At 36.4% G+C, this 17,500-nt stretch overlaps 1 protein-coding gene across 1 annotated transcript in view; it reads left to right on the top strand.

The window, feature by feature from the left end:
• The window catches only part of LOC145245819 (G-protein coupled receptor dmsr-1-like), a 526,090-nt gene extending 512,044 nt beyond the window's left edge, over positions 1 to 14,046 (top strand). Inside the window, exon 5 of the mRNA XM_080107469.1 lies at positions 11,807 to 14,046. Coding sequence (XP_079963595.1) covers positions 12,710 to 13,951 — 1,242 coding nt within the window. The 5' untranslated portion in view covers positions 11,807 to 12,709 and the 3' untranslated portion in view covers positions 13,952 to 14,046. The remainder of the gene's footprint in view (positions 1 to 11,806) is intronic.
• Positions 14,047 to 17,500: the final 3,454 nt, after the last annotated feature.

Here is a 17,500-nt window from a genome sequence, read left to right as displayed (position 1 = left end):
ATTTAATTATATAAGTATGCATATGTAAAAATATGTGCATGTATCTGCATGTATATATGTATGCATTTGAACAGGTGCGTTCAGAATAATAATATTATCATTAATGCGCCTTAGTAGCTTACTTATGTTTTACTAATTCAGGCTACTTATTTCGTACCTACATCTATTCGTATGCGTCTGTATGTACATGTATGTATCTCTGTATGTTTATGTATGTATATGTATGTTTGTGGGTATAAATATATATGTATGTATATGCATATGTATTTATGTATGTATATGTATATGTATACGTGTATGTATGCATAGGTCATGTAAATGTACGTATGTTAGTCCCTATGTAGGTGTGTATATATGTGTGTATATTTGTGTATATTTGTGTCTTCCCTCGGCGAGCTCGCCAGAGAGGTGTTGTTTGGGAAGTCGACTGTCTAACATCCTCACCACCTGTCCACTCCATCTCAGTCTATGTTGATAACGTGAGCCTCAATGCTAAGGTATTGGGTCCGTTCAAGCACCTCCACATCACTGATATACATCTGCCAACCCACACTTAAGATTCGCCGTAGGCACATCTGGTGAAACCGCACGAGACGTCTCGAATGTTCCCTGTATGTTGTTCAAGTTTCACAACCATAGAAAAGAGTAGAGAGAACGCATACGGCATAAACCTTAATCTTAGATGGCAGCAAGATACCATGTCGTCTCCACAAACGCCCGTCCAACTTTCCGAAGGCATCACTGGCCCGGCTGATCCGTAACGATACCTCATCATCCAGGGCACCGGACATACTCAGTGTGCTACCGAAGTATACAAGCTTGGTGACAACCGCTATCCTTGACCCACAGATAGAAACTGAACGCTCATAGTATGGAATGTCGGGAGCAGGCTGATACATTAAGAGAGTTTTATTTCAGATTGATGGTCAGGCCCAATGCGCTGCAGGCAACCGCAAAAGCGTCCACAAGATGCTGCATATCAGTCACCGTATGAGCCACCAGATCACAGATATCTGCATAGAGCAAGTCACGAATCGTGTTGGAGAGTACCTTTGTACTTGCATTGAAGCTCCTAATGTTAACAAACCCCCCAGTAGTTCGGTAACGAATATAGACACCAGCAGAGCACCCCCCAAATGCCATCCGAAGGACCATGGTGAAATACAACGCAAAGATTGTGGGTGCTGGAATGTCTCCCTGCTTAACACCATTTTCTACTGAGATAGGATAAGCCAGCTTTCCCCCAACGTTGATCACAGCCTTCATATCATCGTGGAAGAGCTTTAAGATGGTTACAATCTTGCCAGGACAGCCAAGCTTTTTCAGAATCTTCCACAAAGCATCCCTGTTGACTGTATCAAAGGCCTTAGTTAAATCGATTAACGCCTGATACAGTCCCTTTTGCTGTTCTATACAGTTCTCCTGCAGTTTCCTGGCTGTAAAAATCATATCCACTATCTCTCGACATCTTCTGAAACCACGCTGCGACTCAGGCAAAACATCGTCAGCAATGTGCTCCAACATTCTGCTACAGAGCACCTTACCGACTACTGACAGCAAAGAGATGCCCGATAGTTTCCACATTCATCTCTGCTACTCTTCCCCTTGTATAGCACTACCATCATTGCATCCCGCCAATCTTGCGGAATACACTCATCCCGCCAAGCAGTCTGCTACAATTCCGCTAAGCTTTGCATCATCTTGGGTCCAGAACATTTAAAGATATCTGCATGCAAACGATTCAGGTCAGGAGAGTTTCCATTGTTCAGCTTATGGACAGCTGCTTCAACATCCTGGAGCGAAGGAACCTCTGCCAAGATATCCTTGACCGGATTGTTAGGAATCGACCTAACAAACTCCTGATCAACGTAAGAAGGTCTGTTCAGAAAGTCATCGAAATGCTACCTCCATCTATGAAAAATGTCGGTAGGGTCTCGAAGAATATCCCCACCATCTCTCGAGCGCAGAGAAGTGATAAGTGATCTGGATGGTCTGTAAACCGCACGCAGTAGGCTGTATAAGACCTTGGTGTTGTTCGAATCCGAGGCGAGCTGTATTTCCCTAGCTTTCTGCCTCTACAATTCATCGTGCATGTTACGCAACCTCCTCTGCACCTCGTGCTTGATAGCCTTAAACTTGTCCCTCAATCGATCTTGATCACCATTCGTCAAACCATCCCCGAGCTAAGCGTGCAATGCCCTGGATTTTGAATCACACAGAGCCTGAATTTTAGTATCATTCTCATTGAACACCTCCGGATGTTTATGCTCACAATAACCTAATGCTCTCTCATATACCTCATAGACAGATTCCTTAAAAGCAGGCCATGTATTTTCACAATCAATCTCTTCCATCTCCTTAACTAGTTTCTCCCTCACAATATTGTCCCTTAGACGGGCAACATTAAGTCCCATTGGGATAGCCATAATAGCTCCCCTCATCTTGGGCTTCTCAACACACTTAATCTTTGCACGGACCAACTGATGGACGGTCTAGCACTCTGCACCCTGCATGACACGAACACTGCAGATATCCATCATCTCACGTTTTCGGACTAACACATATTCTATCAAGTGGTATCGTTTGGAACCAGGATGTATCCAGGTCGTCTTGTATTTACCCTTCTGCTGGAACACGGTGTTACCGATTTTAAAACCCATTTCTGAACAAAAATGCAACAACATCAGACCATTGCTATTACACTTGCCCACTCTGTGTTTACTAAGCACATCGCAGGTTTCAAAATCTCTTTTCACCCTAGCATTAAAATCTCCAAGAATGAAGATCTTATCAGCAGAAGGAATGCGTCTAACTACACTGCACACAGCAAGGCAGAAAACAACCTTTTCATCTTCTGTTGCATCCATAATGGGCGCATAGACACTAAAAATAGTTGCATAACAACCATTTACCAGAGGTAACCTCATAGCCATGATCCGGTCACTCACACAACAGGGAAGTTCTTCCAGGCTAGAAAGAATTGATGCCTTTATAGTAAAAGCCACACCTGATTTCCTCTTACATCCATCTGCTCTATCACCCCAGAAAATGGTGTAAGCCCCAGCCAACTCAAAAAAATGTCCCTCATCAGCCAGCCTTGTCTCAGACAGAGCAACTATGTCCATGTCATAACGTTGGCGTTCCTTAGATACTAGAGTAGATCAACGCTCTGGACGCGTTATTGCTGACGGCAAGTCAGGCAGCGTCCGCACATTTCCAACAGCCGATGGTCATTGTCATATATTTCCTCGCAGTAGCATGATGATGACCGGGTCCAGCCTGTGGAGCCCTGAAACACCTGCCGGGCCAGGCTCTGGAAATTCCAGTTCCCTTATTGCCATTTACGTGTATAACCATATTTGCCAACTTCATTGAATGTTTTGCCGTTTTAGGCTACTACCAGCCTTTTTCTTTACTTTCCTCCCGCTATCAAGATACACGAGATAGTAAAAAGTGTATCTAATTCATATTGAGCAATGCCTATGCATGAGTGTAGTTATAGTGGGGAAAACTTTGCACCAAGAGAACCCCACTCTCTAAACAATTGCCACATTGATCCAAAAAGAAGAGCAAGTCAACATCATTGGATGCAGCTGTCATCGCAGGTTTTATATCACAGTTTTCCTTCTCCTAGGAAGGTTGCCTTCACTACGGCTTACAGAGCCCTCTCCATCCACCATGCCATTTGATCCATGACTGGAACTTAGGTTGCTGGGCACCAGAGCATATTCTACACGCCGGTGGGTCATATATGCCGCAGCTTACAGGGCCTAAGCTCCTCTGGAGATTTCTGTCAGGATTAGCTCGCCCTTAGCCTTTGGTTAAATAACCTCGGTCAACAACGCAGTGGAGGTCCAGTTATATGGCGCAGGACACTCGCCGTTCATCTGCGTGCCAGTGGTCACGACGTGCACGTTGGGTTGATTTGTCTGGGAGAAACACAGAAAGACGCTAAAACATCTGTGTGCTTTAAACACATGTGCACACCAGACCTTGACCACTTTACGTCTGGCTCAAAAGCCTAAATTGAGATATAAAGATTGTTTAAGATTCACCTTTAAAAAAAGTGAGATTGATGAAAGAACCTGGGAGAGTCTTGCTTTGGAGGGTGGAGAAGGACCTTGTGGGGAGGTGTTGCCAAATTTGAGGCGGATCGAACCCAGTATGAGGAGCTGAAGTGCGATATCCGGAAAGGGAGAGTGAAAGGAGCCGTGGGTGGGGGGGGGGCGCCAGATTAGTCTGGATTGTGGGGTGTGCGGAAGAATATGTCTGAGCAGAGCTGGGCTGATGAGTCACCAGTCTACTCATCGGCGCAGTGGGCCACAAAACAACCGTGAGTTGCCAGAGATAGTCTGTGTTAACTGCGGGCGGGTATACAAAACGACAGGCGGTTTGAAACGGCATTTGATCCTGCATAAAAAGGACAGCAAGAACGTGCTGCTATTGGTCCACATGTCTGTACAATGTGTGCTAAGGAATGCCAGAGTTTAGCAGAGCAAGTTTGTTTGTTTTTCTTAACCTCCTCTCCGCTCGTATTCCATATCACTACCAAATATTCTAAAAAAAAAAATAATAATAATTTTCAGACTTATGACCCTTGAAAATGTTTGTCTGAACGAAAAGCGTTTTGGGTATATTTTAACGATCGTTTTTTAATCGACTTATTTATTTTATTTAATTGTACATATAATTTGCCCCATTATATATATATATATATATATATATATATATATATATATATATATATATATATATATATATATATATATATATATTCTTTTCCTCACCCCGGTTTCCATTTTTTAGTTGATTGAATTTACGATATGGTTCACTTTTTTATAATTATTCTAAAATTTTGCCAATCGAATAAAGTTATATCCCATTTATTGAACCATTATGGCAAAAACTTCATTCATTCGTTAAATAATATAATTCACCTGAGAAACAAGATCACCTCCATCAAATGTAAAATCAAGTTCCTTCGTGGATGTCTATCGAATCATGTTGCACCGGGCTATATCTGTAGACGCATTTCCAAGATTAAATGTAGGAATTCTTGGAACCTTACGGTGGCCTTTTTAAAAGACGAAATAACATTTTATTCTGATGTGCTTCTTAGCTTACAGAGTAAACATTACTCGGTTTGGACTCTCGCTTGGAAAACGTTGTCTCCATTTGATAAACTTCGATTTTCTAAGCTACTTTCAGCCAAGGATGTTAAGTGTCGTCATACAAATAATCAAAAATTTTACTACTTTCTTAAACCTTTTGATTAAAAATAAATTTGGCAAGCCTTCATTCTCGGATCAGCATATATTTAATTTCTCTAAATTTAAATTGCCAGAAGTCGATATGTTTGTGTTGTCTAGGGGACTTGAATTTTGTGTCCCTCCTCGCCAGATTGACGTAACTCAAACTCTTAGTGAATTTGAGATTTTATTTTCACAAATAAAAAAATAATGGTTCGGGTGACAACTTAAATATTGTTAAATCTCTCTTGACTGAATTAGCCAATAAATTCAGTCAATGCAATATTTCTTCTCGCCATTTTATTTGGCAAAATAATCATTTCATTGCGGCTAAGCAATTAAAATGCAATAATGAGATTTACATTTCTCGCCCAGATAAAGGCAACGGTGTAGTTATCCTTGACCGTCAAGACTACATTGCAAAAATGCTTTCTATTCTTAACAATGACAGCAAATTTATCTGTTTAGGTTCCCTGGACTCTGATGACACTCCTTCAATTGAAACCAAGCTTCAAAATAAACTACTTCGATGGCATAAACTTAAATATTTATCTAAGGAAGTTTACAATAATATCCGACCGGTGGGCTCTCAACGCCCCAGGATTTACGGATTGCCTAAGGTACACAAAATTGATACTCCATTGAGACCAATTTTGTCGATGGTAGGTTCGGCCCAACACAATCTGGCTAAATGGCTGGTTTTAATTCTTGAACCAGTCTGTTCTTTTTATTCAACACATTGCACACCTGATTCTTTTCATTTCGCATCGACTATCAAGGAGCTTCCTCTTACCACTAACAACTGTTATTTGGTCTCCTTTGATATTAGCAATTTGTTTACCAATGTCCCTCTTGACGAGGTCATTGACATATGTGCTGATTTTCTTTATAGAGGCCCTGGCCCCCTCCCCTCTTTTCCTGAGGCGGTGTTCGTTGAACTTTTGGAACTTGCTACTAAGTCAGTTTCCTTTAGTTTCAACGATGTGATGTATCGCCAGTTCGACGGTATATCGATGGGATCACCCCTTGGCCCAACTTTGGCCAATATTTTTGTGGGTTTTTTAGAACAGACGTTGTTTGACAAGTACCCTAAACCAGCATTTTACATGCGTTATGTTGACGACACTTTTTCTTGTTTCGCAACGCATGATGAAGCTATGTCCTTTTTCCACTTATTAAATAATTTACACCCTTCTCTCAAATTTACGATGGAGGTGGAAAAAGATAACTCCCTTCCTTTCCTTGATGTGTTAGTTTCTAAACGTGGGCTTTCCTTTATGACATCTATTTATAGAAAACCCACTTTCACTGGTCTTTATCTTAGTTGGGATTCTTTTGCACCCACAACCAGGAAACTAAATCTTATTAGAAACTTAACCCATCGGGCACTTGCTATTTGTTCCCCACCTTTTATTGATGTGGAAATTGAAAACATTAAAAGGATTTTTATTACTAATGGATATCCACCTCCATTAGTTAACTTAGATATATATATATATATATATATATATATATATATATATATATATGTATATGTATACGTGTGTGTGTATGGAAATATGTGTGTGTTTGTATATATATATATATATATATATGTGTGTGTGTGTGTGTGTGTGTGTGTGTGTGTGTGTGTGATACATTATGCACTATACTAGTTTAGTTCATTATACGGTGAAATTGCTCATTTTTCAATCAAATCGATTAATTTCCTGCACTAGTCGGGGGCCCAAAAAAATGCACCGGTACGAAGCTTTAAATAGCTCTCCGGGATGATTTAGACCACAATAAATTGTAGTCTACATTGCGCTGTAGAAGTCTCACGATTTATTTTTATAAACTTATGTTTATGCAATGGCGTAAATTAATGTATAAAGTGCAGAAGTTTTATAGCATTGTTCAATTCAATCCTGCGTGACGGCGTGTGTTCCTGATAGTATATGCATTTGTATAAGTCGCCTGGTGAGGACGTCTTGTTTTAACCTGTTCGAAACATTATCATGTCCAGTGCCGCGTCATGTAGATTTGTTGATATTAATAATATATTGCTCTTCTTTTATTCCGCACTCTTACTAACCTTAATATCACTTTAAAAACCTATAACTTTATATATATATATATATAGAGAGAGAGTTTTTTATATAATTATCCACAGACAAGTGTTTCGTCATCTAGGACTCATCAGAGTGTCTGAACCTAGCGAGATTCGAAACCAGGACTCCATTGTAAAAAGCGTAAACCTCTACCACTAGGCTATCTAGCGCGACTGTTGAATATATCGCGATTTACATATATGTTACTTATTTATTTATTTTTGTTTTGCGATACTTTTTGAACGAATTCAATTATCTATACGAAAGTGCATTTTTACCTAAATGCCAGTTGGGAATAATTTTCCCTTTGACTAATTTGGTAACCCCAAATTGGAAGCGACATTTTTTTGTTTTTTTTTAATATAATTATCCACTGACACGTAGACGACGAACCACATGTCAGTGGATAATTATATAAAAAAAAAACAATACACATTCCGCTCCCCATGTGAGGGTACCATATTGGTCAAAGGGGAAATTATTCCCGACTCGCATTAAGGGAAAATGTACTTTCGTACGTAGAAATAATTGAATTCGTTCAAAACGTATCACGAAACAAAAACAAATGAATCACACACACACACACACGCACATACATATATATATATATATATATATATATATATATATATATATATATATACATACACACACATATATATATATTTGTAGTCAGCGATATACAGTCCTGTTTCGTTGTATCACAACTCATCAGTGCCGCTAGACTAGCATCTCTCCCAAGCCAAGGATTGAACCTAGAACCGTCGTGTTGACAGTCGGCAGACTACATTTAATCATATAAATTAATATACGAAAGTATAAATTTATGCGTAAAATTGAAGTATTTAATTCAACAGCGCTCAATACGTAAGTAGAGCTAGGTAGTAAGTTATGAAATATATATGGCAATTAAGCTAACAGAATATTCCGCGTTTCTTCCACACCAAGATTCATAAACCTGATGAATCGTAGTGTGGATGAAACGCGGTATATTCTGTGTAGCTTAATTGGCATATATATTTTATAACTTATATATATATATATATATATATATATATATATATATATATATATATATATATATATATACTTGCAGTTCAGCCCGGCGCTGCCCGGGTGTTCGCAGGTGAGTCTTGAGCAAAGAAAAAAAGCAGTTATTTTTTTAACTTTGGCCCCTATTATGACCCCTTAAAATGTATTATTTTGGGTTCCAATCAAGTTACGTTAGATCCATGTCCAAGGAACATATATCTAAAATTTCAAGTGTTTAGACCCAAAGTGTTGGAACAGTTTAGTAGAGTTCTCAAAGGTCAAATCGTTGAACTTTGACGCCTTAACAGCTCAATTTCTGACCGAAAACGGATTACAAAGATTTTCCCAAATCTCAGTACGCTGTATATCAAATTTCGGGTCTGTAAACTGAAAATTGACAGAGTTATTGCGTAAAAATATGTACACACACACAGACGCAGACACGTTCATTATATATATATATAAATATATATATATATATATATAAATATATATATAAATATATATATATATATATATATATATATATATATATATAAGAGAGAAGCATTATCGCGGGTAAAACAAAAGCAGCGTTTATTCTTTTGTGGGTTATAGAAACAGCGAGGTAAATGCTACCTTGTAGTAATCATTCAAATATTTATTGGAAGTTTCCACATAAAGTAGGAGTGATAAAACCAGAAAAGGTTAGTTGAGCGAAAACGGGAAGAAGAGCGAAATGGATGCTATTGGTACCCATTTTTATTATCTTTTCTGCTTCCGGGTAAGACCGGATTCTAATAAATATAACTTGTCTAAAGAATTTATTTGCATTTCACATTCGATTATCGATAAGAGTGATAATAACATCCCAAATGTTTCATATATTTGAATGCAAATTTTTTGAGTTTTATCACAAAGGATATTGTGGTTTTTCGTACAAAGGCTTCAAACTATAACTATTTGTTATATATGTAAATAAACAGTTATATATATATATATATATATATATATATATATATATATATATATATATATATGAAGATAGATAGATAGATAGATAAAAAAAAGCTGTTAAAAATTTTATTTAGCCCGATTACATTAGATGGGATTGCTAATTGAATGGTTATGGCAACTGAACTTATACATTTTTGACCTGAAATGTCCGATTCTTTGTTTCTGATATGGACAGTCAGAGATCGTAAGGAAACAACGACATAAACAGAGAGCCGTCATTGAATTTCTGGCAAAAATGTATCAATTCCTAAACTTATCGGTTATAAAAAGTAGACGCTTCAATTTAGGAACGACCCTCCTATGATAAAGTCCCTTGAAACTTGCATTGAGAATGAAGGGGACTACCTAGAAAAATGAATGCTGCACCACAAAAAGTCGCTTGTTTTAATGGTACCACCTCCGTTTTCATAGTTTTTTTTAAACTTCTTTGTGTAAAAATAGGAAGCTTCACTTTTATCGACTATATATATATATATATATATATATACATACATACATACTAGTATTTCAGCTCGGCGTTGCTCGGGTGTGTGGATGTGTATGTTGAGCAAAAAAAAAACACAAAAAGCGGTCAATTTTTTTTAACTTTGACCCCTATTATGACCCCTTAAAATTTATTGTTTTGTGCTCAAATCCAGTTATTAAGTTAGATCCATGTTCAAGTAACCTATATCAAAAATTTCAAGTGGTTGGACCCCAAATTGTCGGAGGACTTTAGTAGAGTCCTCAAATGTCAAATCGTTGAACTTTGACCCCTTTAACAGCTCAATTTCTGGCCGAAAACCGATCACAAAAGCTTTTCCAAATCTCAGTACCCTGTATATCAAAGATCGAGTATGTAGACTTTAAATTGACAGTGATTGCGTAGGAAAATGTGCACACACAGACACAGACACAGATGCATAGACACGTTCACTTTTATAGATATACTAGCATGGGTGCCCTGCGTTGCCCGGGTGTTTTGAGGTGTATGCTGAGCAAAAGAAAAGTTACTTTTTTTTAACTTTGACCCCTATTATGACCCTTAACATTTATTGTTTTGGTCTCAAATCAAGTTATTAAGTTAGATCCAATGGTCAAGGAACCTATATCTAAAAATTAAAGTGTTTAGACCCAAAATTGTCAGAGGAGTTTGGTAGAGTTCTCAAAGGTCAAATCGTTTAACTTTGACTCCTTAACAGCCTAATTTCTGGAGGAAAACCGATCACATCGAGTTTCCCAAATCTCAGTACCCTGTATATCAAATTCGAATCTGTAGACTAAAAATTGACAGAGTTATTGCGTAGGGAAATCGACACAGACAGACCGACCGACAGACACACAGCCAGACACACAGACACGTTCACTTTTATAGATATATAGATATGTATGTATGTATGCATTATCCGACTGCCCAGTGGTACTCGGTCGTAAAATATATTTTATCTCGTGCAGATCTAGAATTTATTATTATTATTATTATTATTATTATTATTATTGTTATTCTTATTATTGTAAATTTAGTATTTAGACTTGTATTCATACTCGATCTCTATTAATTATTATAGTGTACTCAATATATGATAGCGATTTAAAAATTTAAAAAGTTTTTGTTTTTTTAAAATATGACGAGGTAAAATCGAAACTACATATGAATGTACATTGCGCATGCATACAAAAGCTATTTATGTCGACTTCCGTCTGCTAAATTCGAATCTCTTTTCAATTTTGACCAGCTATTAGTAGCTATCTTTACCGGCTAACGACCAAATCCAATATGTCTGACAGATTCAATGAACACACACACACACACACACACACACACACACACACACATATATATATATATACACACACGGACATATATATATATATATATATATATATATATATATATATATATATGTGTGTGTGTGTGTGGATGTGTTCGGGAATTGGTAAAATCGAAAATCGAATCAGTATCGAAATCGAAAAAATATGTGCCTATGTGTTATGCCCAAAATAAGTGTCTTTATTTATTTATTTTTTTTATGTAATTTTGTTTAAAACAAAATCTTCCACTGTTGGCAGTAATGATAAAATAATAACTACCAGCAAAACTAACATCTGTAGAGCACCCCCTAAGTGCATTTTTACGTTTAAGAAAATATAATCATATATAGCATGTGTTTTTACGTTTGAGAAACAACCATTTTACAGTTAAATATTTCGACATCTATAAAAAAAAAATCAAAATCGGTATTTTTGTACAGAATCGGTAATTGTATCAGAATACAATAGAAAAAAAACAATATGGGAACCGTCACATAGACAGACATACAAGGTCAGCTTTATATATATATAATTTCTTGACTCGTTCTTTCTCCTTTCATGCGCATGACTAATAGTCGTTCGGTTTTATTGTTTAATTTTTTTCCTCGATTTTCCATTTTATTTCTCTTTGTATTTTTATCTTTTCAGGTCGTCATTGGGAGGAAATTAATGCTGACATCTTTGCCATCAAAATCTCCGCTAACCCCCGCCATTAAAGAAAAAAAATATTGAATAGAGAACTCTTCAATACGTGAAGGTAAAATCCAACCTTCACTTAAGCAGTGGCGGCCATTTTCCAAGTTGAATTCATCATTAAATCTGAACGATTTCACTAAAAGTTATTATTAAATCCAACTAATACGAAACCGTCAAAATAATATTTACGTTGACATGATTAGAGAAACAACATCCTGCTTGTCAACACTCGGAAAAAATGAAGAATGAGTTTGAATGAATGTTTCTGAAAATTCAAAAAGATATTTCGTTCTCAAAAAGAAAAAAAATTGATATTGCAATTTGCTTAAAGGGTTGCATATCGATTTGTTGGTGCACCTTATCGGAAGGCTAATTGTTTTCTTCTTTAAAAAAGAAAGACATAAATATTACTGTATACAACAAAAATAATTCTAAGGTTTTCATTATTTTTCTACAACGTGGTTATTAAAAATATTATTGATTTCTATATTTCATCAATATTGACATTTTTGTTTAAAACTCTCGTAAGAATTTTTAATGAATTTATGTGTCGCCGAGGAAAATATTTATTATACATATAAAAATAGCTAAAAATAAAAAACTTTCCTACGGATCTTTAAGTAAATATACCATTTCACTGAGTACCCTCATCGACTCCTGCATCCGGATTGACGGTTATATTCAAAACTATAATACACTTTAAAATGGATCCTTGTGTTACTGAGGAAAAGCGCATTTTAAACATAATCTGTTAAAAAATAATACAAAAATTAAAAAATACAAAGGATAGTCCGGAGCTTAAAGTAATCATACTATTTAACTGATTACCCTTGAGGGGAAAAAACAGCTGTAATCATGTCTACGATGCCAACAAATTGTAACCTAACTGATGATGATCTCCTTCAAAGAAGCTCTGTTGAAAGTCTGTCCGACTTCAGCGAACGGTACGCTAATATTCATGGTTACGTCAGTGCGATAGTGTGTCTTTTCGGCTTCATGGCCAATCTGGCCAATATCGTTTGTCTGACGCGACGTAACATGGTCTCCTCTACGAATCTCATCCTGACATGGTTGGCTGTAGCGGACATGCTGACCATGGCCTCCTATTTCCCGTTCGCTCTGCATTTTTACATCCTACGGGACACGGACATCCCTCGGCTATCCACGCGCAGCTACGGATGGATCATACTCCTACTTTTTCACGCAAACTTTACCATCGTGACACATACCATCGCCATCGGCCTGACCATTGCGCTCGCCATCTTTCGTTACATCTACATTTGCTACCCGGTGCAGGGTCTTCAGCTGTGCAACCTGAACCGATCCAAACAGACGATCATTGTCGTCCATATTTGCACTGTGATCGTATGTATTCCCAACTTCATTCTTAATGTGATTGAAGAGATCGAAATCACGCAGACGTACGAGAATCGAACGGGGATCATCGGTGATTCCGTCATTAGTCATTATCCGCCCATCCACGTCAAGCAGATGACCTACAGGATAGGAGCCAGCAAGTCATCGTTTGCCCATGTGATACACGGTATCAATTACTGGGTACAGGCTATCCTGATTAAACTCATTCCCTGCGTGACTCTTACTATCCTCACCATACTCCTGATCATCGTGATGCACCGTGCCTACAAGAAACGGCTGAAACTGAAGAGCCAGGGACGAAAGGATGAATCGGATCGTCACGGAGAGCACAACCGGACCACAGGGATGCTCTTGGCTGTTGTTATGCTTTTCCTACTCACCGAGTTACCGCAGGGTATTCTCACCCTCCTGAGTAGTGTTATAGACACTTTCTTCATGTGTATCTACATGCCTCTAGGTGATATGTTGGATATCATGGCGCTGATGAACAATGCGATTAACTTTGTGCTTTATTGCGGCATGAGCCGCCAATTTCGGAATACGTTTGTGGCGACGTTCTGTAACTGCTGTCCGCAGAGGCCCGGCTGGCTGAAACTAAAACTCATTACAGCCACACAAAACAACGGACCCAACGCTAACAGTTCCGCCGGGACGACGACTACAACCACCAGCACTAATATACATAATCACAGTAACAATTCAAGTACGACTAATGTTTAAGAGATTATTTAATCGGAGAACACTAGATTGAATACCCAGAGAAGAAGACTGATGAACAATAGAATGAAAAAGGAATCAGTCATGTTTCATAAAAAGGAAAATGAAATGAGAATAATAAAATGTGGATTAAAAAAATAATAGACACAAAGAAAAGCAAGAGTTTTATTCTTGTAGAGGATTTAGCACAAAACAATTTTGACTCAAAATTCGGAAACCGGAAATATTAAGAGGAGAGATCAAAGAGTCAATAAAAAAAAACGATAACCGAACTAAAACAGACAAACGACTAAAAAATGAAATCAAATATAAATGTTTCTTTCGATAAGTCACAACGAGATCCAATCGTATTTTTTATTTCTCCTTAAAGAGAACGTGTATAACACAATTACATATACTGATAGAAACTTGACACATGTCGTATTCGAAAAAATAAAATCCATAATTATATCTTAGGATTCCGAAGATTCTATTGTTAGCAATTTGTACCCCCGATATTTTTCTAGTCAGAATTATTTCTCAAAAGATATCGGTCATAATGGAAGGGGTCACGTGAAGGATGCTAACACCACAAGTGAAAATGATTTTTGTAGAACCAACTGGATCCGAACTTAAGACACCAGGTTGTCTGTACGTGTTGTAAACAAACTGACTACCGTCTCTACCCAGAATTAAAATGAATGTTATTTAGTAATCTCTAATATTTGTTTAGCTGATACTACACAATCTAAGATTAATTGTTGAATACTGCTTAAACACGTTTCGGTTGTGAAAAAGCTACACTATATAATCAGAAAATAAAATATTTATGCTGTAATTAATGTATAGTTATATTCTGGTATGTTAGAACAGAATCATGTGTTATGAATCGATAAAATTCCAATGTTGGTATTGGTTTCCACGATATTTTTCTAGCAAGATTTTTTTCTAGAAAGACATCGGATACTTATAGAAAAGACCACGTGAAGGTTGCCATCATCCTAAGTGAGAGTGAGTTTATGGGACGTAGTGGATTCGAACTTAGAACACCGAGGCCGTCAGTCACTTTCTTAACTACTTGACCACCGGGTTCTTTCAGTGTTTTGGATAATAATAGTGGAGAACACATATGAATAGTGGGTGACTAAACACTAGTTGTTCTAGGTTGAATGATACAGACAGGAAATAAACATTTGTATGTTTAATGACTAAATTCTAATCATATTTTGGGATGCTGAACGATATCAGAGGATCGGTAAGAAAAGTGTTAATATATATGTACAGATTAATGTACTGATTATAACTTAATTGTGTTTTCTGCTTTTAAGTGATGTCACATAATCAGAAGATAAACGATGAATAATATAATATAGAATATAATATTCTGCTCATCCTTCCCTTAGTTACTCCGTATCTTACGCTTTAAAAAAGGCGAAAAACAACTTTTGAAGGTTAGACTGGTCCAGTGGAGGCGAAATTCACGAAATTCTGCTTTAAAGTGTCGCTTTGTTAACTGTAGACAAAAATATGTAGCCTTGTTTACAAATATCAATATAATAAATTATGATTATTGTTTTAATGGTGTTAGAAAGGAAATCGTAGCAATTTCGACATGCAACGTTTCTACACTGAAGAAAACAGTCAGAGAAACGTAACATAAAAGAGAACATTAAAAAAAACAGGGCAAAAAATGTGTCTGCCAAAAGGTAGCTTACTAAAGGAATAAATTAAAAATTATCTGTTACAATGTGATTTTTATTATTTGTATTGAACTATGTACTACAATAGTATCTTCTGAGTATTTATTAGTATGTATTAATTAATATCACTTATTCCTATATTTAACATACAACAGACAATAGTTTCGTAGAAATGTTAATAAACACATATATGAGGTGTAGTATTGTTTTTTTTTTGTCCAAAAAGCTAAATTAATAATAAAATTTGTTTTTCGCTAACTAGAAAAATAACAGTTTTATCAAAACATATTTATTGATTCAATATATTTCTCATTACGTAGGATTCTCACGTGTCTTGCTCGTATAAAATAATTTCATCAATTTTATAATAATAAGTATAAAGACAATACATCTAGACAATATTAGCTTTAAGGCTCACAAAATCCACATTATAATTAGTCACATGTATCCCTAGTTTAATGGTTAATACGGGCAGTTAAGAATCAGTTGTGATATATTTTAATGGCTCAATAATTAGTCTTTACTACAAGCGATAATGCCTCAGAATAACAGAAATATTTGACAAATGCAAATAAATGTTCAAATGTTCTGTTACAATACTGCACGTTGTTCACCATACTTTTAATCACCGTAACTACTCTAGTATTATTATAAATAAAAATATATCACTACTACGTGGTGACACAAAGAAAAACGGTCATCACCAAAAATCGAATAACTTAAAAAAATTATTTAGATCGACACAAAACTTCAGCTACAGTAGGTCAAACCTTTGTAGCAGACATGTCCAAAGTTTCAAGTCTGTATTACAAGAACACTCTTTTTCACCGCTGCTCAAAAAATGTACTTCAAATGAAATTAGAGATTCTGACGGCAGCAACGTTGCGTGGTGTTCTCATTTATTTCGGTCATCCACTGTGTGATTGTCAGTTAGTGTCTTTACCGTTGAGGTTATGCAAAGTCCCATGGGTTGTGAACTTGTTGACCCATTATGTACAGTCCCATGTGTTCTGAACTTGTTGACCATAGATGGCAGAAAATTCACGACACGCGAACCGCTCTTTGCATTGCAATTGAGCTGTGAATATGTCAGTCGAAAATGTGTGCCAACTATATTTTTTCCCTCAGAAATCTATTGCATCACCAAAGTTAAATTTTCTGGACTTTAAAAATATAAATTCTGCTTGGTAAATCTAAAAAGTAAAAATAATTTATTAATTCTCTCAAAGCTTATCCAAGTTTAGATATTACCGGGTTTTTTTTGTTTCTTTGTTTGTTTGTTTTTTGTCACCCTCTATGACGCTCCCGCCATTTAATAAGTAGAGCGTACAGGAGTATGACGTACAGATTTCAAAGTTCGACTTGAAGATAAAAGTCATTATATAATGTATCATATCTAGAGCAATCACAATAAACATTCGGATTCTTTTTTGAAGTACTCACTTTAAGTAAATATAAGATAAGTTTAAATATTTTGCAGGTTGGTGATATTTTAAACCAACGCGTTTCAGATGAAAAAATTATCCGTACTAATAATCTGTGTTGAAATTAGTATGAATTCCAAAGTTACAGAAAATCACATAATAGAAAAATAACCACAAGTAAAAATAGAATATATACAATTATGGAGTTTTATCCTATGATTTAATGTGGAGTAGTTGTTTGACCTATTCGGTACGACAAAATGACATACCTTCCTTTACTAAAAGTGGCTTAAATTAAGGGTCCACCATTTTCAACAAAACATGATTGTACATTACTTTTTTGTTATATATACATTTAGCACATCTCGGATAACATTTCGTAATTTTTACCTAAAATGTGTTGGTTAAATAAATGACCAATGTCTACGGAAATCAAATCTAAAAAAATA

Source organism: Euprymna scolopes, chromosome 23 (assembly GCF_053919585.1).
Source record: "Euprymna scolopes isolate OS-2025 chromosome 23, ASM5391958v1, whole genome shotgun sequence".
NCBI classification, from domain to species: domain Eukaryota; kingdom Metazoa; phylum Mollusca; class Cephalopoda; order Sepiida; family Sepiolidae; genus Euprymna; species Euprymna scolopes.
This window is presented reverse-complemented; position numbering and strand designations above follow the sequence as displayed.